Raw genomic sequence first — 16,297 nt, 5'->3', positions numbered from 1 at the left:
AGTGAAATGTTAAAATACTCAAAAGTTGAGTGACTTTAATGTTATAAAATAAAGAAAAGTGATTTTTTACACAATTTCATTAGTTGAGTGACCTGTATGGGTCAAAATCTACCCTTAGAATATTTAACACAAGATAATACTAAGGAAAGAATTCTCAAGTCGTCGTTAGTTGAGATGGCCCAAGAAGCAGCAAAATCCATAGCCGAAGAGTCGACGAGAGCCGTGGTCGAGATGTCAATAAGGGTCGAGGTCGAGTATCGTTGACAGAGCTGTAACGACTAGTTTTCAAGATAGTATGTTAAAAGAGAATAATATTCTATTGAATATTCTCCGCACTTGTACAAATAGGAAAAAGAGACAATGATAGGGGCATGTGATATTCATTTGTAAAGAATACACGTTGATAAAAAGATTCGTCTCTCTCTTGCTAGGATACAAACACCATCTTTTAACTAAGATTCTTGTCTATACTTTTCCATCAGATCCGAGAATAATTCAAAATATTCACGGATTTGTTTGCCATTCATCATTATGAGGAGGAACATCCACATATTCCATCCTTTATTGGGTGAATCATTACTCCTATTTACTTAAATGTCATTTATTGCTATTTATTGTTATTGAATGCTATGTTATTGCTCTTGCTTTCTAAAACAGTTACTTCATATTGTTGTTATTGTCCGACCGGAACCATCTAATATTTATTGCATCTTTGAATGACTTCATCTAGAGATATTATTGTTAACTAAGATTAACCTTAAATTACACGAATTTAATTATTTGAACCAAGGTCCATATTTTTTAGTCAAACATGACCGAGCAATCAACTCCATTTCATGTGCATTGCATATTTCTTGACATAGCTTATGGCTTAAGGTCCCTTTACGTTGTTTGATTAGGAAGTTCAGTTCCTCGCTGGACACCTAGAGTTGCCAGCACCTATGCCAGAACCGGAAAGTCATCACTTTCGTCCTATATTCTTGCATTTCGTAATATAATGTAATCTGCAACTTTTTCCTTTTTTCTTTTTTTTTTTTCATTCAAAATATTGCTTCAATTTTTTAAAAAACCAATCGAGAATAAGAATAAAATGAGAAACTGAAATAAGATATATGGAAATGACAACAGATTGAATACTTTTTCATTAGTTGAAATAAAGTTTCTATCAACTGTGCTGGAGACCTTATATGACAACCATATAGAAAACGTAATTTCTCAAAAAACCTCCCCGTCTAGATAAATCAGCAACCTAAAATAGACAATCAGTGTTATAGGGTAAAATACGATATGACACGTGGCTGACCAAAAGGAGGACATGTGGAATCCAAGATGAAATGATTGAGGACCGAACGCAGCCACTGCGCTTGTCACCGGAACGGATAACATTCATAAAAGTGTATTAAATGCTCTGCGCCCAGTAGCATTTACTAAGGAATATTCTACAGCATTAAGAGCGACAATCCGTTACAAAGAATTTGGCATTTACGCTCAACGTTATATTTTCATCAATGACCCTCATAATTGACATTAAAGGAAGGCACGATCCTAGGACCTTTCTTCCCTAGACATAGCTATAAATAGTGAACTCAGTTATCATTGTAAAGGGTACGAAATTTATGGAAAGAACATATATTATATTCTATACAAAGGTTTATACAATTTTACTCTCTTGCTTTTTGATCCCATCACTGCTGTGTTCGGAAACCGTGTTCACGGAATCACTATCTTTGCTATTTCATCTATATTCCAAGGCTAAGTATTGTGTATTTCTTTGATTATTATATTATTTCGGGATCAAATTAGTTCACTTGTCTAGAAATCACGTATAAATTCAACTGTACCGTTTTACAGGTAAACAGTTTGGCGCCCACCGTATGGCCTAGACAGCCGTGCAATTAAATTGATCCTTGCCTTTTTTACTAACGTGTTTTGACTATTTTGTCTTAGAAAAAATCGCAAAAAAATGGCAGATAACACTGTTAACGATGTGCACAACCCTAAAATTCAAGGGGATCAACCTCATTTCGAGGACTCAATCAGTGACACCCGCAATGAGGAGAATGACGCCACGCCGGTGCATGACAGACGATACCCTTGACAGGTTCGGGAGAGAACTCCCGATGATGCTGACGAGTGACGAGGATCAAGTAGCGGATGCTGTGAGGATCTTGCAAGAGCAACATGCAATCATTCTAGGCCATCTCACACGGCAGGATCAGGTTATGACGGAACTAAAGCATACGCTATCAGGTGCTTCGAATAACGCAAACAGGCGCGATCCGACTCCTCCCGTTGCTCCCGCAGACCAAACAACACAGAGAATCGATAACAACACTCCCAGGGGTAAAGTTGGCTCTGATGGGGCTGGGGGGAGCAGATTAGGTCTTAATAACGAGAACGATTCATTCAAAGATGAGCTTTTACGGTTCATGAGGGAAGTAAACACCCACATGGATCAAATCCCAGGCGCGCCACCAGTATTGAAAGGCCCGAACTCGAAGGAGTATGTTCAATTACCGTACAAGCCAAGTGCGATGCCAGAACTAATCCCGAAGCATTTCAAAATGTCTGAAGTTCCAAAGTATGATGGAACTTCAGACCCAGAAGAATATATTACCACCTACACAACGACGGTGAAAGGAAATGATCTAGATCTTCACGAAATTGAATCTGTATTGCTAAAGAAATTCGGCGAAATTCTTATTAGGGGAGCCCTAACGTGGTATTCATTACTGCCCTAGCATTCCATAGATTCCTTTGAGATGCTCGCAGATTCTTTCATTAAAGCTCACGCCGGGGCCAGAAAGGTACAAGCCCGGAAGGTCGATATATTCAGAATCACATAAGGAGAATCGGAATTGTTATGAGAGTTTGTTACCCGATTTCAGAAAGAAAGAATGTTTCTCCCGGCCGTCCCGGATAAATGGGCACATGAAACATTCACCAAAGGATTGAATCCAATGAGTTCAGACGCTTCTCGGAAGCTGAAAGAAAACCTGCTTGAGTTTCAAGAAACAACCTGGGCAGATGTTCACAACCGGTACGAGTCAAAGATAGGGATCGAAGATGACCAGGTCAGTTCTACATCATCAGCCAAAGGACGGGAGAAGAATAGAGAAAAATCAAAGGATGTCTACGACGCGGATAGGCGGACTTCGAGGGGTCGAGTTTTGCCCTACGAGCGTACTGAAGGCCCTGGCAGAAATTTTTGAGCAGCAAACAAGTTCACCGCTGACAGAGAGACTGATCGTGGTCGAAACAATAAATCACTTCAAGATAAACAAACGTCGGGGCTTCGAGACCTTTTTTACCCAGGTTGTCAGAATATAACTTCAATGTTAGTGTAGTGGAACTGGTGTCAGCCATGAGGAACATAAAGAAGAACGATTTTCAAGACCTTTGAGGTCCGATTCCAGCCAGAGGGATCCCAATTTATGGTGCGAATACCACGGGACGAACGATCATCGGACAGGGGACTACCGACATCTTCGGGAGGAGGTGCAAACGCTATTGAAGAATGGTTATCTCCGAGAATTCTTGAGTGATCGATCTAAGAACAATTACGGTCGCAACAACGTAAAATCTTCGAAAGCAGGAGAAGAAACCCCACACCAGACGGTCAACATGATCTTTGGGGGGAACGAGATTAACGGGGTCACCTTTTCGGCAGAAAAAAAGACTAAAGTATCGATAAATCATAACAAAAGACTTGGGGAAGAGATATCACTTTCACGGAGGAAGGCACAGACGGATTGCTGTTACCACACAATGATGCAATGGTAATATCTTTAAATGTGTTGGATTTTAAAATTAAGCGTATTCTAGTGGATCCAGGAAGTTCGGCTAATATCATACAATGGAGAGTATTGGAACAAGATAAACTCACCGGAAGCATTATTCCGGCAACAAAACTCCTCACTAGATTCAACCTTGCGAGCGTGACGACCCGGGGAGAGATCCTGCTGCTCATGAACGCTGAAGGAGTAATGAAAACAACTCTCTTCGAAGTTGTGGATGGTGGTATGGGATACAACATCAACTTGGAAAGGTTATGTCTACACGAGATGAAAGTTGTACCTTCGACGTATCACCAATTGCTGAAGTTTCCAGCGCTCGAAGGAATCAAGCAGATAAGAGGTAGCCAACCGACAGCGAGAGAGATGAATGCAATCTCAATTTCCAGTAGCAAAGGGAAGGAGCTCACGACATAGCAATTACAGGAACTAATGCCTACTCCCGAGTTAGAAGAGGTTATTCCAGGGGCAGTGTCGTCAAAACAGTATCAGGTGCCGAGATATTTCCAAGTTCCGGAAGAGACGGACGCAACAAAGTCCACGACAGAGGAACTAGAGCAAGTAAAAGTCATTAGGGTAAAATAAAAGAGCACTGCAGTATTTAAAAGATAGCACATAAGTAATTAATAGTTCATGTCCTAATTTGGGGACCTCGTTGTGCCCGAGGAGGCCTAAACGATAAGTAAAGGAAAAATTTGTGCCAATATTGTTTCATTCCATTAACGTGAAATAAATCAAACCATTTTATTACTAAAATAAAATAATTAAATAGAGTCACTAGTTGCACAAAGCCTTATTACATCAATTAAAAATAAAATCTAACTATAAAATATTAAAGGAAATTTCCTATTCTTCTTGGTCTCAGATGGCCATTCTCCATGTCTTGCTTTCTTTTTTCCTTCGATCATGTTCCCGAGGTCGCACATGTCAAGTAACAGGTAGTCCATTTCTAGTTTTGCACCTTCATCATATTCCATACCCTGGCAGTCACAAAGTCTCTTCCTCATTTACCCCTTTAACTCCATCAATCCCTGCTCCAAATACTCAAACCTTTCTGTCGCTTTGTTTGTTATTTCTCTCCATTCTCTTATAGCTTCCGTGTCTGTCTTTTGTTGCTCTATGTGCTTGGCTTTGGATTTGAAAACCCTCTTGTGCAGCCTTTTGTATTTCACCTGAGCTTCAGCCTCTTCATCTATAATCCATCCCTTTAGCTTGATACCAGGTTTGACATCCCCGGTTATATCATCTTCCAGCCACGAAAGGTAATAGTACATATGTCCAACATGATACCTATTGGGCTCTATGGTCTCCTTTACCATGATTTTCTGATTCCACATATGCTAGGCTTTGAACTTGAAAGGTATAACATCCCGTTTAAAATATGCCTTATATTATGCCATGTTGGCTATTTGTGATATAACCTACTTTCTTCCAGCCTGCCTCATTACTCTTATTAGATTATAAGGGTAAGTACCTCACAATCCTATCAACACCAGATGAGTAGGCTTCTTGTATCGGGTTATGAACTCTTTATTGGAAACCATTCGAACATCCTATGTACCTGTTCCGGTGAAGGCTGTGGTGTTAGATGAGCGAGATGGCTACCGAGATGCTAATTTGTTTATTGCACCTTAGTCATATTTGGGCCTTTGTGGTGCATGATGTCCATCTCCCCATGGTTATGTTTACGTATTTGGTGTGCTTGTGGTTAATACATATGCATTTTATTAGTATGAACATGTTGGCTCGATGGGTGTTCCCATACTGATGATTTTGTGTGGGATCGGGTAGCATGCCGCCATGGTTAAGATGTTTGGATCAGGTTACATGCCGCAATGGTGAGATATTGTGTACGATTCATTGTACCATTTTGTGTGTTTTACTTCTCCTCTGAGGGATATGTTCACATCGTTTTGTTTTGTTGTAATATCTGTTATGCATGTTGGGTAGTTCTGCACCTGAGCTTCCTTTCCTTATTGGCCATATTTTTTGTTGGGCGCACAAATTGCGTTGTGTGAGATTTTAGACGGTGTTTGATGTGGCTTATTTTCCAAGCATTTTGTACTAGGTAAGACGATGTTGTTGGACTTGGAATCAGTGCAAACGGATTTGTATAGTGTATGTTTGGAGGGAAATATCATTAATCAGTTCAAAATGCGGCAATGATTCTTGTCGAACGGAATAAATACATGATTTATTGATTTGATGGGTGATTATGAGGTTCCTTATGTCTCTTTCTTTGTTGCAGTGTTGTAAGGGTTGGAACATGGCCTTCATATGTTAGGAGGTCTATTATCGGTATCAGATTCAGAAAACTTGCAACTAATGTGGTTGGATGATACTACTATGGGCATTTGAGCGATATGGTACATCATGTGGTTACGACTTGGGTGTATATGTATGCTTTAGTACATCTTGTGGAGATTGATACAATGTATGTATGAAAAATCGGACCTTACAGGAAGTTTCAGATGTTGGAAATTTGTTCTAAGGCTTGTGAGATAAGGTCACAGGAAGGATCATCAGTCGAGGATGAGATAATACATTCTTATGGATTTAGGTGCCACATGTATGTGCACGAGGTGTTATACAGAGATTTTGGAAACTTAGGAACGATTCTTGGCACGTTCAAGGATAAACATATGTTTAAGTGGCAGAGAATGTAACGACCCGACATGAGATCTTGATCTCTAGTATTTCGATCAACGGTTTGAGGCCTTAGTTAGCTTCACTATATATATTATTACCTGTACGTGTAGTCGGTTTTGATTTTTGAGAAGTTTGGAGTTGATTTGGAAGAATGATTTTATGAACTTAAAATTACTCGACATTTAGACCTTCTTTGTGTCCTTGATTGAGTTGATTTGATAGAGACTTTGCATGTATTATGGTCTAATATGTTGCTTTTCGGTGCAGGTGTTGTGGAGATGATCAATGGACAGATAATGCACGAATTGGGAGAAAAATGAAGCCTAAGCTCGTCCCAAAGGAGTTATCTTGGGTTTTGGAGCAACTTTTGGAGAGAATAAGGCAAAGAAAAAATTGAGACTTTGAATACTTCATCCGAATCATTCAATACGAAAGTTTGTTTGAATTCGTGGGTTGTAATGTTTTCTTGTCCTCTTAATACTCCTCTGATGAATAATTTCTCTATTATGGAGTAGTCTTTCTTAGGGTTATTGACAGATGTTGTGACTTGATTATTATTCGTGGGTTTGATTTCTGTTAGTTGCTTGAATTTGTTGAACGAGTTTATAATTGAATTGCAAGGTTATTTGTGGTTTTAATTTAATCGGAAGAGAAGTGTTGCTGCAATTATAATTGTTATATCTTGTTTGGGTTAATTTCATGACTCTCATAGGTAATTGAAAGAGTTTGTAGAGTTATCAATTGACCCAATTTAGAGGAATAGTCGAGAGACATTCTTTGTATGATCATTCATTCAACGTATTCTTGCATATATTCAGAACACTTATCATTAGGTTGTTTAACGGAATTTTCATTCACTCGGAAGAAGAATTTGAATCCTTAAGATAGCCAAATCATTTGTTGAAATCGAAAGAGTCAATAGTACTTAAGAGTGAACTTAGCACAGAGTTATATACTGAATAATAATTGATCGCATATCTTGTCAAAGCCCTTATTTATCTTATTGATATTCAATCGTTGCTACTTAGCTACCTATTTCCATTATTCGTTCATAATTGATAATCTTAATTTTTACTCTTAATTCGTTGATAACTCAAAATCAAAGGTTTATTTTTCTGAATAGTGTTAAGTTGAAGATTTATTTGAACATTAGTTAACTCAATCCTCGTGGAGACGATTTAATACTATACTATCTTTGAATAGCGAGCCTAAGTTTTATACAAAGTTTTACGCTCGTCAAATTTTGGTGCCGTTGCGGGGGATTGGTAATTAATAGTGTTTAAAATAGTTTTCAGTGCTAATCTAGGAACAAATTTTATTTTACTTATTACGTTTATCTTATCTGTGTGTAGGCAACAGGTTAAGTTCGATGGTGTATGACTCGATCCTCTTCCAAGGAATTGGTGCCATACAATCCGGAATTAGACAAACACTTTCGGCAGTTGAGAAGGGAGAAAGAATCAAGTGGATCCTTCTTGGATCAGACTTCAACTCAAAATACAATGGTAAGCAATGAAAATGATGTAGACTTAGCTGCAAGAGAGGCAACACAACAGAGAGAACAAGCTGCACAGCAGCTGAAGCATCCCTTAGAGCTGCTGAGGAACCTGTTGAAGAGGAAGGGTGTCAAAGATTTAATCTCAATCGACCCTTGGTTGAAGACGAGTTGGAAAATGCGACACCCATGCTTGGGAGGTATATAGGAGATTATGCTAGACCGGTCTACAACCAGTGACAATCCAGTATGAGGTCCCCACCCATTGATGCTATAATTTTAAACTCAAGCAGGGAGCCATCCAGACCATTCGGAACAACTGCATCTTCAGAGGCAAACCCAATGAAGATCCTAACAATCATCTGATGGACTTAGATGCAATCATGAACACATTCCTCTATAATGGTGAATCACATGATGCTATCTGCCTCAGAACATTCCCTTTCTCACTAAAGGATGATGCCAAGAAGTGGCTAATGAGTCTACCTATAGGGTCTATCCGTACGTGGGGGAGATGACTACCATGTTCCTAGAAAAGTACTTCTCTGCTGCTAAGACTGGAAGGATGAGGAAGGAGATTCACAATTTTAGCTAGAGAAAAGGGGAGACAGTGTTCGAGGCGCGGGAACGGTTTAAGGAGCTATTATAGAGATGCCCTCATAATGGAATGGAGCAATGGATGAAACTCCAAGAATTCTGGGATGGGTTAACTCCTTCATCAAGGAGGTTACTGAATAGTGTAGTGGCAGGCCCTCTAATGAAGAGAACTCCGGAAGAGATTGTCACTCTTCTAAATAAACTATCTGAAGATGCAGAACAATGGTCTACTGACCAAGGTGATCGAAGAAAGTTAGTAGGGGTGCACCAAGTAGAATCGTTTGTAGTAATGCAGGCCCAGATTGCAGCTATGGCTAAGGACATCAAGCAATTGACACTGGCCTAGGTGAAAAATCAACCAAATTTGGGATGTGAAATTTATGGAATGGGACACCAAACTTATGAGTGTCAAACCTCTACTACAAAGGAAAAGGTGAAGGCAGTGGGGAATTTCAGCAGAGGCAACTACCAAGGAGGCAATAATTTTAACCCTATGGGATAGAGGCATCCGAGTTTTTCATGGAGTTCTTCAAGTTGTAACTTAAACTCATGGCATCAGCAAAATCCTAGAGCACCTGTGCAGGGACCTTCTAGCTTCCAAAATCAACAAAGGCAACAGTACCAGCCTCAACAGCCCAACAACTCAAGTCCAGAGGATCTAATGAAGGTGTTCATAAACAACTCATATGAGAAATTTGAAACTCAAGGTACTGCCATCCGAAATTTAGAAAGACAAATGGGGCAAATAGCAAATATGTTATCAGAAAAGGCACCTGGACTCTTCATTCAGATACTGATAAGAACCCAAAATAGACAATCAAAGTTGTGTCTCTCAAGAGTGGAAAGATGTTAACGGATCCTATTGCAAAACCAAAGGAGGTGCCCCTAATTTTGGGGAGACCATTCCTTTGCACTGGCAGGGCTGTGCTTGACATTTATGAGGGTCAACTCATGCTAATAGTGGAAATGAAAAGGTGATTTTCAAATGAAGAGAATGATAAAATACCCATATGATGAGGTGTCTGCTTATGCATGTTTCAAATTAGAAGTTGTAAGGGAGTTAGCTGAAAAATACAAGCTGGAAAAGATGGTAGGTGATTCATTGGAAAGATGCATTACTCAATCGAGTACAACAGAGGATGAAAACCCAGAGATCAAGAAAGAGTCTGAGGCCTTGGAGGATGATAACCAAGTGGTAGATAAAGAGGAATTCGAAATGGAAATGACTAAGCCAAAGCTGGAGTTGAAAGTACTCCCAACACATTTAAAATATGCTTTTTTGGTGACTAATAATTTTCTTGTGATTGTCTCTGCTGATTTGACAGGTGAGCAAGAACACATGCTAGTGGAATTATTGCGAAAGTATTACAAAGCAATCGGCTGGAGCATAGCCGATATTCAGGGAATTAGCCCCGCAATCTGCATGCACAAGATCTTGTTGGAAGAAAGTAGCAAACCTGTAGTGTAGCCCCAATGTAGACTGAATAAAAACTTGGAAGAAAGAGATACTCAAATTAGTGAATGCTGGTATAAATTTTCCCATCTCCGACAGTCCATGGTTCAGCCTGATACAGGTTATATCAAAACGAAGGGGCATGACAGTGGTAAAGAATGAGGATGTGTCAAAAAATGGGATGTGCATAGATTATAGAAGGTTGAATGATACAACGAGGAAGGATCACTTTCCTCTGCCCTTCATTGATTAGATGCCGGAGAAGGTAGCAGGGTGTGGATGCTACTGTTTTTCTTAGATGTATATTCAGGGTACAATCATATACCCATTGCTCCTGAAGACGTTGAGAAAACCACGTTTACTTGCCCTTCAAGAATATTTGAATACCGGAGAATGATTTTTGACTTTGCAATGCGCCAGTTACATTTCAAAGGTGCATGATATCAATATTTTCAAATTTGAATGGGAAATGTCTGGAGGTGTTCATGGACGACTTCACTCTTTTTGGGGACAACTTCAAGGATTGTTTCAGAAATCTAGAGCTTGTGATGAAATGGTGTGAAGACACTCACCTAGTACTCAATTGGAAAAAATGTCACTTCATGGTCAAGGAGGGAAAAAAATTGGCGAGCTCGAAACACATACTTAAATTATGCTCTCTAGTTAAAGATAGTATAGTATAATATCGTATTCACAGGGATTGGAGTTAAACAGTATTTTCGTAGTTTTTAGCTTGATTGCTATCCAAGAGAATCAACAATTAAGGTTTATGTGATTAAAACTATAATTAACTAAGAATCTAAAGCAATTGACTAATAACAATCACAACAAAGGTAAGCACGAAAGTTATCAGTGGGAGAGAATAGAGGTTTGATTAGATAGGTGCAAGATAATTATTTGGGATCTAACTCTAGATAATTTACTTCTAATGTTAAGTGAGTCCCTCGAATTCACTCAATTATTAGTTCAAACGTTTAGTAAAAACTCCTCTCTCGATTAAGTCTCAACCTCACAAGATGAACCAATTTAAGCATGTGAAGATATGCAAGAATGCATAGTGGATTGGTCTTTAGGAGAACCTCTCTCGATTATCCTCCTAACTAGGATTAATCAACAAGTCAACTAGCCACTTTTGATTACTAAGAAGAATTAATGAACTCAACCAACACTATAATGAAAAGATATCACAAGTTATGCCTCTATCGATTATATAAACAAGTGAATATAGATGCAACAGTTAACTCATGCAAAATGCTTCAATACATAAAACTAGAGTTATAATCCACAAACAAATATCAATACACCAAATCCATCAAATCCTAAAGGGAACTACTCCACAGATATGGAGCAATTCATCACAAATAAAATTAAAGTAAAGGAAAACATAAAAAGAACCAAACTCGGGTCTTGAGTAAGGATTGAATGATGAACTCCTTGTGATTTTTCTTCTCCAACTCCTACTTATCCTCCTTAGGTCTAATATGTGTCAAAAGTCTAGGACATAATATTTTTACATGCATTTATACCAAGTAGGGTGACGTGCCATGCGGGGAATTAGTAGGGAAATCTAGAGAGTTGAAATCTGTCAGGCAACAGAAAAATACATGCGCCACTGCAGTGGGGCTTTCTCAGAGTACGAAATTTTCCTTGCTTTTTGATATCCAGACGTGGTTCTCGACCCCCGAACGCAATCCCGACTTAATCCCTTAGGCTTTTACTCAGACTTCAAAGCTGCAAATAGCTCGAATTTATTCCATACATCTACATAGCTCGGAATCACTCATACAAGGCATAAACCACACAATAAGTGCAAAACACTAGCGATTAAAGCTCAAACACAATAAAAATATAGTAAATTAGAGTGCAATAAGCGACTAAAATATGAGATTATGGCCTACCATCAATAGGTTTAGGGGTACAAAATCACAACTGGAGGCATCGAAGTCGACAAGGCTAAAGTTGATGTGATTGCTAAGCTTCCGTCACCAACTTCGATGAAGAGCATTAAACGTTTTATGGGGCATATAGGATTTTATAAAAAGTTCATCAAGAATTTCTCCAGCATCACCAAGCCCTTAATGGGATTACTTGCCAAGGATATGAATTTTGTGTTTGATGTAGAGTGCCTCCGAGCATTCGAGTTGATCAAGGAAAAGCTAGTGAGCATCCCCATAATGGTGAATCCTGATTGGAGCGAACCCTTTGAAATCATGTGCGATGTTAGTGATGTGGCAGTGGGGGTAGTATTGGGGCAAAGAAGAGATAAAATATTTAGACCCATCTACTATGCAAGTCATACTTTGAATGATGCCCAGGTAAACTTTGCTACCACAGAGAAGGAGTTCTTTGTAGTGGTCTTAGCTTTTGACAAGCTCAGATCTTACCTAGTGGGGGAGAAAAGTGATAGTGCATATTAACCACTCAGCATTGAAGTATCAACTGAGCAAGAAAGAGTCAAAACCGCATTTGATGTGGTGGGTATTATTGCTGCAAGAGTTCGATCTTGAGATCAAGGACATGAAGGGCATAGAAAACCAAGAGGCTGACCACCTGTCACGATTAAAGAAACCACATGTAGAATTTGTAGAGATAAGGGAAGAGTTCCCTGATAAGAAAATATTTTCCATCGCAGCAATCTCCGAAAAATTTCCATGGTATGCTGATATAGCCAACTTCTTGGCTAGTGGGTAGCTGTCACATTACTTGTCCTCTGACCAGAAAAGGAAGTTGCAAACTAAGGTAAAAATCTACTTTTGGAATAACCCCTTTTTGTTTAAATTGTGTGCAAATAACATAATTCGAAGATGCGTACCGAAATGGGAAATGGAAATCATACTATCCCATTGTCATGACAAAGTAGTTGGAGGACATTACGGAGGAAATAGCACAACAACAAAAGTCTTGGAATCCGGGTTCTACCGACCATCCTTGTACAAGGACGCAAGAGCTTACGTCGCAACATGTGACAAGTGCCAACGGACAGGTAACATTAGTAAGAGGGACGAGATGCCCCTAAATTCCATTCTAGTATGTGAAGTCTTTGATGTTTGGGCATCAATTTTATGGGTCCTTTCCCATCGTCCCCTTCCTATGAGTATATACTAGTGGGCGTTGGTTACGTCTCCACATATAAAATTCCTGCGGTAAAACATCTTCACCCGTTTTGTTACCCCCGAGTCATCATCAGTGACAATGGGTCACATTTTATCAATAAATAGTTTGCAACACTACTGTCTAAATATGGGGTGACTCATAAAATAAGAACTCCATACCATGCTCAAACTAGTGGGCAAGTGGAAGTAACTAACCGTGAACTCAAACGAATTCTAGAAAAATAGTTAGTGCTTTCAGAAAAGATTGGTCAGTAAAGTTAGATGAAGCTCTATGGGCATATAGAATAGCATTCAAAACAATCACAAGGACTTCACCTTTCAAGTTGGTGTATGGAAAGTCATGTCACTTACCTCTGGACATAGAGTATAAGGCTTATTGGGCAATTAAAGTTTTTAAACTTGATCTTAGTCTTGTAGATGAACACATAATGTTATAGTTGAATGAGTTGGAGGAATTCATATTGGACGCGTATGAGAATGTGCAAATTTTTAAGGAAAAGACGAAGAAATAGCATGACCATCTGAATAAACCAAAAGAATTTGATAAAGGGGAAAAAGTCTTGTTAAACAATAGTAGACTCAGATTGTTCCCCGAAAAATTCAAGTCAAGATGGACGAGACCGTATATGGTGAAACATGTATTACCATATGGGAAAATTGAGATCCAAAGCATGGAAGGAACTGGGAGTTTCAAGGTGAATGGGCACAAGTTAAAATCGTATCTTGTTGGAGGATTTTCTAAGCAATCCTCGAGCATCATAATCAGTTGATTATGCACGGCTGAGTCAAGCTGATGACTATAACTCATAACTACCTCTAACCTTTCTACTAGTTTGATTTTTTTTCTTTAGTTTAGGCTAGGTAAATTTAGTGTATAATATGATTTTGGTGGTTGCTGAGATATATAGGTTGTGGAATGGTAGAGTTTAGGTTTTCAACGGGCACTTTGTGCACATAAAAGTGTGCTGCAGCGCACCCAGAGGGGTTCACCATGCATTTGAACACGCACAAATCGGCGTCGACGTGTCTGGACATGCACAACCGTACACGAGGAGTCCGGAGCGCGCATATGGGCACACACATATAACTGGAAAATGTGCACGACAACCCATGCTTCGACTCGGACGCACACCCGACCATGCACCCAGGTAAGTTTTCTAACTCTTTTTCGTTTGACACGAATTTTGGACCCACCCTCTAATTCCTTTCTCTTTTTTTACCCATTTTCTCTCCTCTTACCACACACAACCCTAACCTGTTTCCCCCCTCTCTCTCCCTCACCTAAACCCCACTCCCCATCCCCCTCATTCACTCTCTCTCTCCCTTTTCCTCTACCTTAGCCCACCTGGTATATTTTCCTCACTTGAATTTTCAGGTATGTTCATTATTCTCTCTTTTTCATTATTATCTTTTATTTTTTGGGTTTAAGGAATGGTTATCACTAAAGATGATGAAATATTAGGCTACTATGTATGTGAATTTGTTCTTTGTGTATTCAACCTATGGCTAAATTTATGCTTTTGAGGAATAAGAGAAGCTATGCATGTGAAGTGTTTGATTAAATGCCACAATAGGGATTGGGAGGGTCTTGAAGTGTGTTTTAGAAATTGTTGGTCACCCGATGACATTCCACTTCAATTTACTTGGGTGAATGGGTAATAGGAGAGAATTCTAATGTTAATGGGATGGATACTTAACATGGCAAGGTGTAGTGTGGATTTGTTGACACTATATGGGTGAAGTGCGAGTAACCCATTAGTAAGAAGTGTTTGTAAATTAGATGATATTTGTTTGGGTTGTTGTAGGTGCAAATGGACACTTCGAAGAAAAGAAAAACCCCGAGCACGTCCACTGGTAGGCAAAGGGGCACGTCCAAATCTAAAGATGTGGGCACTTCTAGGTCGCATGCTTCTGCATCCTCTCGCCAATATGATTAAAATAAGTTTGTCTCCTGAGATGCTCAAGAGCGGTTTCATAACAAGGTGGACAAAAAGTCTGTGCTTGAAAAGGAAATAGACATCAGAGCTCTCCTCAATGATTGTCCCAAGGTTCATGATGAATTAGTCAGGCGGGGATTAGGAGTGTTCTTCGAAGAACCTGATGTAGCCAATTTGGCTGTTGTTAGGAAGTTCTATGCGAATTACCCAAAATATGAGGATTACGTGTGTACAGTCAGAAAGAAAAAGGTCTATTGCTCCAAGGAAGCTATCCAAAGAGCCTACAACTTACCAGAGTATGTGGAACAAATTTTTGAACACAATTACTTTGTGATGCACCACAAAGAACCATACCCATGGGCTATGTTCTTTCAGACTATTTGTGTGCCCGGGAAGGAGGTGGTGTGGTTAATCAAGGACCACAAATTTCACTCTGCTCCACTAACCACCGAGGGAAAGTGTTGGTTACATATCATTAATAATCGATTAATGCCATCCCGCAACAAGACTGAGGTAAATGGTCCCTGGGCAGATCTGATATGGTGCTTGGTCAATGAACACATTTTTGATGTTCCTAAGGTCATTAATGATGAGATGGCAATTCGCTGTCCGGTGCATAGGTATGGGGTTTTTTCCCCATTGTTAGTCATCTGATTGTGTCGTGAGGCAAGGATACTAGAAAACAAGGCTACAAATGAAAAGGTAAAGAGAGATAAAATTTCGGGTCGATAAGGTTATCAGTGGGAAGGAACCTGTTGTTGCTGTTGAAGGTAAGAGTGAGGAGTCAGATGCAACTGTGGAGGAAAGGGAGGTGCACGAGTAAGATGATGGTGCTAGTGCTCCGCGTGAGCAAGTTGTCGGAGAACCTTCGAGAAGTTTGTAGGAGACAAGGATGGTTGCTTTGGAATAGGAGACGGTTGGGATGAGCACTTCTGTTGACGATTTGGGCACTCGAGTGGAGTCTCTTGCTGGGCAAAATGCAAGGTTAGAGCGAAAGATCATGGCATGGTTGCGTGCACTCAATCAGGCTTGTCACATGGACCCCAACACCATCTCTGACACATATTGACCCAGCCAAGGCAGTTTTCTTCATCTTTACATTTTAATTTTGTGGCTGGGGACATGCCACTAGTTAATTATGGGGGTGGAGATTGTAAATAGTGTAAATAATTACTGTATAATTTCTTTCTACTTTGACAAAAAAACAACAACAAAACCCCAAAAATAGTTTTCTTATCTTTCTAGGATAACTTCATCAC

The 16,297-nt window shown here is 39.5% G+C and overlaps 1 protein-coding gene across 1 annotated transcript; it reads left to right on the top strand.

Annotated features, from left to right (window-relative positions):
- Nucleotides 1–9,529: 9,529 nt before the first annotated feature.
- LOC138893779 (uncharacterized) lies at nt 9,530–12,405 on the top strand. The gene is made up of 3 exons (XM_070178441.1): nt 9,530–9,860; nt 10,299–10,421; nt 12,017–12,405. Exons 1-3 carry the CDS (start codon nt 9,530–9,532, stop codon nt 12,403–12,405), a joined length of 843 nt encoding a protein of 280 aa, XP_070034542.1.
- Nucleotides 12,406–16,297: the final 3,892 nt, after the last annotated feature.

The sequence above is a fragment of the Nicotiana tomentosiformis genome, chromosome 6 (genome assembly GCF_000390325.3).
Source record: "Nicotiana tomentosiformis chromosome 6, ASM39032v3, whole genome shotgun sequence".
Lineage (NCBI taxonomy): Eukaryota > Viridiplantae > Streptophyta > Magnoliopsida > Solanales > Solanaceae > Nicotiana > Nicotiana tomentosiformis.
This window is presented reverse-complemented; position numbering and strand designations above follow the sequence as displayed.